Source organism: Pseudorca crassidens, chromosome 2 (genome assembly GCF_039906515.1).
Source record: "Pseudorca crassidens isolate mPseCra1 chromosome 2, mPseCra1.hap1, whole genome shotgun sequence".
Taxonomy (NCBI): domain Eukaryota; kingdom Metazoa; phylum Chordata; class Mammalia; order Artiodactyla; family Delphinidae; genus Pseudorca; species Pseudorca crassidens.
In genome coordinates, this window is record NC_090297.1 from 9,211,298 (window position 1) to 9,221,161 (window position 9,864).

General features: G+C 51.3%; 1 protein-coding gene and 1 long non-coding RNA gene across 3 annotated transcripts in view; one reads left to right on the forward strand and one right to left on the reverse strand.

Moving 5' to 3' along the window:
* Positions 1-4,111, forward strand: part of PLOD1 (procollagen-lysine,2-oxoglutarate 5-dioxygenase 1) — a 27,021-nt gene extending 22,910 nt beyond the window's left edge. Inside the window, exons 17-19 of the mRNA XM_067720814.1 lie at positions 537-683; positions 1,452-1,577; positions 3,011-4,111. Of these exons, the coding sequence (XP_067576915.1) occupies positions 537-683; positions 1,452-1,577; positions 3,011-3,166 (429 nt within the window). The 3' untranslated portion in view covers positions 3,167-4,111. The remainder of the gene's footprint in view (positions 1-536; positions 684-1,451; positions 1,578-3,010) is intronic.
* LOC137215525 (uncharacterized) lies at positions 69-9,772 on the reverse strand. 2 transcript variants are annotated; one of them, XR_010939306.1, is made up of 3 exons: positions 9,373-9,772; positions 1,624-8,298; positions 69-319 (listed from the first exon to the last, which is right to left on the reverse strand). It is a non-coding gene; the product is annotated as an uncharacterized lncRNA (long non-coding RNA). The 2 variants fall into 2 exon arrangements; XR_010939307.1 differs by having other exon boundaries at positions 9,297-9,772.
* Positions 9,773-9,864: the final 92 nt, after the last annotated feature.

The following is a 9,864-nucleotide window of genomic DNA, read 5'->3' on the forward strand; positions in this document are numbered from 1 at the left end:
AGCTAACCTGTGGCCTTCTGCATTGGTTTCCTGTGCTGTGTAACAAATCACCAAGTTTATCAGCTTAAAACAACACCCATTTATTATCTCCCAGTTTCTGTGGGTCGGGAGTCCGGCTCGGGGCCTCGCAAGGCTGCAGTCATGGTATCAGCCAGGATTGGGGTCTCTTCTGAGGCCTGGGGTCCTTTTCCAAGCTCATGTGGCAGAACTCATTTCTTTGCAGGTGTAGAATTTCAGGCAGCTTGCTCCTTCCAGGCCAGCAGGACACAGAGTCTCCCTCTTCAAGATCCTCCTTGAAGGGCCCACCCAGGATGAGTTCCTTTTTGATTAACCCAAAGTCAATAGACTGCTTACATTAATTACATCTGCTCATCCCCTTCACTTTTGTCCTGTAACCTAACCTTATCCCATCGGGTTCACAGGTCAAAGGGAGAGGATTAGGCAGAGCCTGTACACCAGGGGGCTGGAATTCCAGCGGGGTGGCAGGGGGCCCATCTTAGAGTTCTGCTTACCACACTCTCCTTGGTCACTTCCAGGACAACCGCATCCAGGGTGGCTACGAAAACGTGCCGACCATAGACATCCACATGAACCAGATCAACTTTGAGCGGGAGTGGCACAAGTTCCTGGTGGAGTACATCGCCCCCATGACGGAGAAACTCTACCCGGGCTACTACACCAGGGTGGGCATGCCTGGGGTGCAGCCAGGATGAGGGCTTGGGGTGGAATGGCTGGGGCTTGTGGGCAGGAGGGTGTTCCTGGCTCGGGGGAGAAGTGATGGAATATTTGGTCTCCAGGAGTGAAGTCTCCTCCCATCAGGTGTGAGGCGGGGCCCTGGGAGGCATCTAGGGTAATGGAAGGCCCCTGGGCCTCTAGCCTCTGACTCACTCCTTTGCATCTTTCCCTGTGTACTTAAATCCTGCCTCAGTGACTCCTATGCTAGCCCACCAAACAAGCCCCCAGTTAGCTGGCCAGCGTGCCCATTCCTTCAGCTCCTCCGTCGTGTGTCTTTTGACTGTCTCTTTGGCTTTTGCACTCCTTCTCTCAGTCACCTCCTCTTTAAATGGTTTTCTCCAAATACCTGCTTTGAGTGTGCCTGGGCCTTACCCTCAAGGAATCACCAGCCAGGACGGGTCGTGAGGATTAAGTTCATTTCCTCCCTTCTTTTTCTCCCCTCCTGTCCTCTCCATCCTCTCTTTCTCCCTCTCTTCCCTCCTTTCCTCCATGTCCTCCCCTTCCTTCCCTTTCCTTCTTTTCCTTCCCTTCCTCCCCACATTTTAACTGAGAACCTTTTCTGTGCCACGCACTGGAGAACACAGCATAAACAGACTGCTCTCCCGGCTAACGTTCCAGCGATTGGATGAGGGGTCCCTTCTATGCACCCTTGCCTTTCCCGGCCTTCGGGGGCCTCTCTCTAACTCCACTTCTCTTGTCCCGCTTCCTCGACGCAGGCCCAGTTCGACCTGGCCTTTGTCGTCCGCTACAAGCCTGACGAGCAGCCCTCCCTGATGCCACACCATGACGCCTCCACCTTCACCATTAACATTGCCCTGAACCGGGCTGGGGTGGATTACGAGGTGAGTGAGGGCGGGCCGGGGGGAGGGCTGGCTGGGGAGTACTCACAGCGTGGTCGGGCAGAGGGGCCCAGGGTATGCCGGTGCCAGGGAACCCGAGAGACAGGATTCCAGGTCCATGGGGACAGCTTCTTGGAAGGGGTGGATTCAGAGCACAATTTGGTGGGAGGAAGAAGGCTTTGGACATAATAGAGCAGCAGCACAGGAGGACCAGGACCAGGCTGCCTGGACCTGGGTCCTGCCTCTCCCCTCACCAGCTCTCTGTAACATATAACCAGGCACGTTTCTTAGCATCTCAGTTTCCTCACGTCTTAGATGGGAAAACCTAGAGGGGCCCCCATAGAATGGTGAGAATTAAATGAGTTCATCCAGGTAATTGCTTACATGGACCCATAATGAGTACTCAAGGAATGATAGCTATTAGTAATCAAAAGCTTAGGGTTTTCATCATTCTTGAAAGTAAGATGCAGCTTTGGGAATGACAGGACAGAGTTAGTGCAGGTGCGGGGCACAAGCTAGAGGCCAGAGGGGAGGGCTGAGGAAACCAGGAAGACGTGAGGGTTTCGAAGGAGCAGTTGAGGGCCTCAGGGCCCCAGGGAAGGCCTCTAGGTGTGATCAACTAGGGAGCCAGCCATTCATTCATTCATTGACTCCTTAAGCTACTATTTTCTAAGAGCTTTTTGGGACTCGGTCCTGAGCAGGCACTGTGAAGGACACCCATAAAAACACCTATCATTTTTTTGAGAGTTTACAATGTATCAAGGTTCTCATAGGGGATGATGTTGCCCCCCTCCCTGGGGGGGACATTGGTAATACCTGAAGTTGTCACAACGCTGGGGGTGCTACTGGCATCTAGTGGGTAGAGGCCAGGAATGCCCAGGACACCCCCCGTAAGAAAGAATTATCTGGCCCATGGTGGTGATAGCTGTACAGCAGTGTGAAAGTACTTAATACCACTGTACACTTAAAAATGACTATGATGGTAAAGTTTATGTTACGTGTATTTATCCCAATTAAAAAAAAAACAAAACGGGGGGGAGAATTATCTGGCCCAAAATGTCCGTAGTGCTGAGGTTGAGAAACTGAGCCCTAAGCTCTTACTTGTATCATCTCATTTAATTCTTACCACCCTGTACAGTTTGATGCCCATTTTCCAGAAGGGGAAACTGAGGTTCAGGTTGGTCACAGAGTTAGTTGGCACTGCCCAGTGCTGCCTCCCTGCAAGGCCAGCGCTCTGGGTCCCTTGCTCTTTGCTGAGTGTCTTCCTTAGGCAGCTCGTGGCCATCGCTCTGCAAGGCATCCCCAGGCAGGCTGTGCTGAGAACCCCTTGGCTGTGATGGCTCAGATGGGAGAATGGGGGTAGTAGGGGAAGGGCCCAGCGTCCCATTGGGGAACTGGTGCTTCCTGTTGGGGAACTGACACCTCCTGTCTCCCAGGGCGGAGGCTGTCGGTTCCTGCGCTACAACTGCTCCGTCCGAGCCCCACGGAAGGGCTGGACTCTCATGCACCCCGGGCGACTCACGCACTACCACGAGGGGCTCCCCACCACCAAAGGCACCCGCTACATCGCAGTCTCCTTCGTCGATCCCTAATTGGCCCGGCCCGGCCACCACAGACCTTTTCCTCTTTGTCAACAACCGCTGCCCAGCAGCCTCTGGGACCTCGGGGTCCCAGGGAACCAGATCCAGCCTCCAGGCTCCTGACCTCTCATTGCTCTTGGAGCTGCCATCCGAGAGACTGGGCCACAGGCTAGAGGCAGAGCACACCTCCTTGGCTGGGACCTTCCTGGTGCTCTGGACACAGCCCCGGGAGAAACTGTTCACTTTCACTGCTTTGTAGCAACTCGTCCTTTCCCATCCCTCTTCCTGAAAAACCCAGTCCCACTTCCTCTGCTTCTTCCAAGGGGCAACACTTGAGCAGAAGAGGGGCTGACCCAGCTGCCCAGAGAGACTCTCGGGGTGAGAAGCCACGCCCCAGAGCTTCTCCCTGGCAGAGCCGCAGCCCCGAGGACTTCTGCTTCAAGCTTCAGGGTTGACACCGAGACCTGGATCAGACTCAAGTCCCCACCCTGACCGTGGGACTGCTGAAGCCCCATCCTCCCTGACTCCTATCATGAGAGCAAAACTCTGTCCCTTGGAGATGGTGACTCAGAAAACCTCCCGGGAGACAGGAAATGCACGGATGCCACAGCTCCATCCTCTACTTGACCTTTTCTGGGGGCGCAGAGCAGGGAGTGGTATGTCCAGACACTGCACTGCGTCACCCTGTCCTGAATGCCTCCAGAGAGAGGGACAGACAGAAACAGGAGAGTTTCTACTAAAGGTCATTCAAACCACTGAGTGGGAGATGCTGGGGCGGGTGGGTGTCTGCAGGGAGAAACTTTAACAGCTCACGATTGGCAAGGAAGGCCGGCCGTGGGTGACTTGGCATACTGGGTCAGGCAGATTGGGTGACTTGTGTTTCCCACACTCAGTCACATGTGATCTCCATGTCCTTTGTATATTCCATAAATCCTCCGTATAAGCCAGGCACTGCTACCTGGGGCACACTGTGTCATCTCTTAAGATCTGAATCTGGTGTCACCCTCCTCCGAAGCCTTCGCTGACCACCCTTCTTGCAAACATGAATGTCAGGGAACAGTGAACTTCTGCCCCACCGTACCCTGGGCAGATGTGTAGCACCAATAACACTTCAGGGCATTTATTAGTAACGAGCAGTAACCTCTATCCATCCCTGCTCTGGGCTGGGCATCGTGCATGTCAGGCCGGCTCCGCACGCAGTCCTCTGGGGTAGGGGCTAGCATCATCTTTTTATAGATGAGGAGATGTAGGCTTGGAGAAGCCAAGTGATTGGCCTAAAGTCACACAAGTGCTAAGGACAGGGATTTGAATATGATTTCAGCAGAAATCTGGTCCCTGTCCCCGCCCCCCTCCGCCCCAGGCATCCTGTAATCAGTGGTGAGGACAAAAAACCAAATGCAGTTCACTGTGGACCCAGTGTGGACGGGTGTGATAAGTGCCACAATGGTTGTAAGAACTGCTGTGGGGAACAGGAGGGACCAGCAGCGTGTGTAATAATGCTTCTCACCTGAGATGATTTTGCCCCCAAGGGCATCTGGCAATGTCTGAAGGGATTTGGGGTTGTCACACCCTGGGAACGGGGGTGGAATGCTGCTGGCACTAGTGAGTAGGGGCCGGGGACGCTCCTAAACATCCTGCAAGGCGTCCCTGCCCCCCAACAAAGAATTACCCAGCCCCAAATATCAGTAGTGCTGAGGCTGAGAAGCCTGCTAGCAGATGCCATTGAAGCTGGGCCTTGGAGGGGAAGGAGGTATCCAATAGGCAGAGACGCTCTTTAGGTCAAGGGCTAGAGCCGGGAAGGCACAGGTGGGATCTGAGAAGCAGGTTGGCTCGTGTGGGTGGGGTGGAGGGGGTCAGATTGCAAAACCCATTTTCCCCGGCTAAGGAGAGTTGGACTTAATTTAATTGGAGTCATTCAGGGGGTTTGCATATATATACTAAAGATAAGTTTTTAAAAAAAAATTTTAAAAATTGAAGTATAATTGATTTACAATGTTTCAGGTATATAGCAAAGTGATTCAGGTATATGTATATTCTTTTCCATTATAGGTTACTACAAGATATTGAATATAGTTCCCTGTGCTATACATTAGGTCTTTGTTGCTTATCTATTTTATTTACAGTAGTTGTGTACGTGTTAATCCCAAATCCCTAATTTATCCCTCCCCTCTAAAGATAAGTTTTTGTGTTTAAAAAACCCATGGTGACGGGCTTCCCTGGGGGCGCAGTGGTTGAGAGTCGGCCTGCTGATGCAGGGGACACGGGTTTGTGCCCCGGTCCGGGAAGATCCCATATGCTGCGGAGCAGCTAGGCCCGTGAGCCATGGCTGCTGAGCCTGTGCGTCCGGAGCCTGTGCTCCGCAACGGGAGAGGCCACAACAGTGAGAGGCCCGTGTACCGGTAAAAAAAAAACAACAACAAAAACAACAACAACAAAAAAACCCATGGTGGGGCCTCCCTGGTGGCGCAGTGGTTGAGAGTCCGCCTGCCGATGCAGGGGACACGGGTTCGTGCCCCAGTCCGGGAAGATCCCACATGCCGCGGAGCGGCTGGGCCCGTGAGCCATGGCTGCTGAGCCTGCGTGTCCAGAGCCTGTGCTCCACAACGGGAGAGGCCACAACAGTGAGAGGCCCGCGTACCGCAAAAAAAAACAATATGGTGAATTCAAACAGTGCAAATCTTAATCTCTTTCCCGTCTCTCACCCCTGGCTTCCCAGTTCTCCCCAGAAGTGACCATGCCTAATCAGTTTCTTGGGTGTCCTTTCTGAGATGGTCTGTGCTATACGTGTGTGTGTGTGTGTGTGTGTGTGTCTTAGGGTTGTTTTTCATTGTTAACCTTTTTCTGATTATAAATGCAATTCATGTCCACCGTGGAAAAGTTCATCAAAATAGAAACAGGTAATGTGGAAAAGATGTCCTGCGAATGCACCGCACCCCTGCCCTGCAGCCCCACAATCACACGACCAGCCAAGCTAGGGGAGCCTTGTTATTGGAGGCCTCACAGCTTGAGGCAGTGCTTCGGAGAGAAAGCAGGGTGCTGGGTGGACGGTCATACTAGAGGCTGGGGATGGATTCCAAGGCTCCTGCAGCAGCCCAGGCAAGTGGCCAACGCCTAGGCCAGAGCTCGCAGGAGGGAACGGACAGGACAGATGTTTGAGGGGGAGAACCTCCAGGCAGAATCTTGCCCTAACTTGGGCAAGATTCTGCTGAAGAAGGGAAATGGAATTCACTTCGTGCCCTTGGAGTATTGACAGTCCCCTTAGGGAGGCCAGGGAGCTTGGAGGAGGAAAACAGACAGCTGCTCTACAAGGCAGCAAGTACAGGCCCCCGTGTGTGCCACATCCAGAGGCCTGGCCACACCCTGAGGCAAGGTCTGAGTGTGGCCTCACAGTCTGGGGTCTGACTCTTAGGATGCGAGGCTACTAACTCACTTAGCACAGAAAGGGCGGGACAGCTACCTCTGACCAACCTCACTGGGAACTGATAAGCTGGTTGGTCCAGAGGCTAACGATTTGCTTCTTAAGGTGTCCGCAGGCAAGATTCTACCATGGTTATAAAGCAGTGCAGTCCAGTAGGAATAAAGTTGGCCTTCCTTATCCAAATACGTATTTGGATGTGGAGGAGCTGTTCTATGCCATTTTATATAAGGGACCTGAGCACTGAAGGATTTTGGTGTTCCAGGAGGGTCCTGGAACCAATCCCCTGTGGATACCAAGGTACAACTGAATAATGTGAACCATAAATCCTCATGTAGAGGAAAAACTCTATTGTTTTTCCTTATACTCCACACAATACTCCACTTAATGACACTTCTGGTCACCAAATGTGTCTGGGTTTTTCCCACACCAAGCAGTCCTCCAATTCTGAGTGAAAACAGAAAGGCTGTCTTGGGGATAGCATCAGATCCCATAGGTTAAGGGCTCAGTCCCACAAGACCGTCCCCACTTCAAATGCCAATTGCAAGTCCAGGTTGTCACCTGTGCTTCTGATGAACCATTTATAAATTTCAGATTCCCATGAGCCCCTCCTGAACCATTTATAAATTTCAGATTCCCATGAGCCCCTTAATTTAATTTAATTAATCAAATTAAAGTTTGATTAATTTACTAGAGTGGCTCAGAGAACTCAGGGAAACAGTTTACTTACTAGATTACTAGTTTATTATAAAGGGATACCACTTAGGAACAGCTAGATGGAAGAGATGCAGAGGACAAGGCATGTGGGAAGGAGTGAGGAGTTTCCATGCTCTTTCTTTTCTTTTTTTATAAACTTATTTATTTATTTTTGGCTGCATTGGGTCTTTGTTGCTGCGCGTGGGCTTTCTCCAGTTGCAGCGAGCAGGGGCTACTCTTCGTTGCGGTGCTCAGGCTTCTCATTGCAGTGGCTTCTCTTGTTGCGGAGCACGGGCTCTAGGCGCGCGGGCTTCAGCAGTTGTGGCTCGTGGGCTCTGGAGCGCAGGCTCAGTAGTTGTGGCGCACGGGCTTAGCTGCTCCGCGGCATGTGGGATCTTCCCGGACCAGGGCTCAAACCCATGTCGCTTGCACTGGCAGGCAGATTCTTAACCACTGAGCCACCAGGGAAGCCCGCCATGCTCTTTCTGGGCACGCCACCCTCCCAGCACCTCCACTTGTTTACCAGCCTGGAAGCTCTCTGGACCATAGTTCAGGGCTTTTTATGAGGACTTCATTACATAGGTGTTAAAACAGGCAGGTAGGGCTTCCCTGGTGGTGCAGTGGTTAAGAATCTGCCTGCCAATGCAGTGGACATGGGCTTGAGCCCTGGTCTGGGAAGATCCCACATGCCACGGAGCAACTGAGCCCAAGCACCACAACTACTGAAGCCCATGCCCCTAGAGCCCGTGCTCCACAACAAGAGAAGCCACCGCAATAGAAGCCCACGCACCGCAATGAAGAGTAGCTCCTGCTGGCCACAACTAGTGAAAGCCCACACGCAGCAACGAAGACCCAACGCAGCCAAAAATAAAATTAATTATTTTTTAAAAAATACACCAAAAAAACAGGCAGGTAGCTAGATGTGAGCAGAGAAAGGGGAGCACAGGCCAGATGGCAGGAAACCATGCATCTTGGGGTCCACAGGCAGACAGAGAAAAGCAGGAACCTCCAGACTGACAGGAAAGCACATATCCTGGGGTGGCAGACAAAGAAAGGCGGGAAAAGGTGGGAATCTCCGGTGTCCAGATGTAACCTTTTGCTCATTATGCTCTCATTACAATAAAAATTAGCCTTGCAGATAAGAAATACCCATCATACACTGGCGCCACGACACTTCCAATCAAGGGTTAAATAAAGACAAAAATCCCTCTTCCCCTCGGGAAGGTAGAGCTGGAATGAAAATCAGGGAACACGACCCCCAAGCCTTCCTTCTGCAATGAATATTCCGCCCCACATAACCGACTTGCCAAGAAAACTCGGGGCAGCCACTCACCTCTCTGCCCGCTCTCCCTTTGAGAGAGTACTTTTGCTTAAATAAATACTCAATTTACTTTCTTGACCTCCCTGTCTCATCTCTGAATTCTTTCTGCCATGGACAAGAACCTTTCTTTCACTGAGAATATAGGCATGGTTGATTAAGCCATCGGCCATTAGTGATCAAGTCAATCTCCAACTCCTCTCTCAGGAGGTTGAGAGGGGTGGTGAGGCTGAAAGTTGCAACCCTCTAATCACGTGGTTGGGTTCCCCTGGCAACCAGCCCCCATCTTTAGGAGTTTTCCAAAAGTTGTCTCATTAACACAAACTCAGGTGTGGTTGAAAGATGTGAATAACAAAAAGACACTCATTTCGCCTTTATTTGAATAGCTCTGAAACTGTTTCAGAAACTGAGGACAAAACTAAATATTATGACAAAAGATGCCCCTATGGCTCTTATATAGGTAATTACCAGGGCTTTAGGAGCTCTGCCAGGCACAGTAGACAAAGACCAAATATATAGTTCTTATTATAAACCACAATATCACAGCGAGCCACTTATGTAATTTTAGATTTTTTAGTAGCCACATTTTAAACAGTAAAATGGACAGGTGAAATTCATTTTAGTAATATATATTTTTTAACCCAATTTATCCAAAATACTATCATTTTACAATACAAAAATATCAATGAGATTGTTTACATTCCTTTTCTTACCGAGTCTTACACATCTCAGTTTGCACTGGCCACATTTCAGGAGCTCGTAGCACATATGGCTGGGGGGGTACCATACCTGAGAGCGCAGGCTTGGAGCCTTCCCTGCTGTTGTTGAGGCCATCAGGAGTCTGCTTATTGCGGTGTCCCAGTGCCTGGCACATAAGGAGGCCTAGTAAGCTGCCATATGTGAGCTGGGGTAATCTCCCCTCTGAGCCAACTGGGACCGCTGTGAAAGTCAAAACGATGTATGTTAGGTAGCCTGCTCAAGGACTGTTGCTGTTCTCACTTCCTCAAAGTCAATTGAAGGGCGGCAGGCCCAGGCTTGCTTCCTGTCTTACTCTTGAGAGCTCTTGTCTAAAATACCAAACGCAAGCTTGGATTCCAGAGCAGACAGGGTCCTTGGGGTCAGGCTCTGGGGCAACAAACGAAAGAGCGGGAACCTCTAATCTACGCCCTTGGTTTCTTTTCCCCTTGACAGCTCGTGGCCCCGCCCACCCCAGCCCTTACCGGCGCCTGGCGGAACTACAGCCCCCATGATGCAGCGGGAGACCCGAAATTTACGTCATCG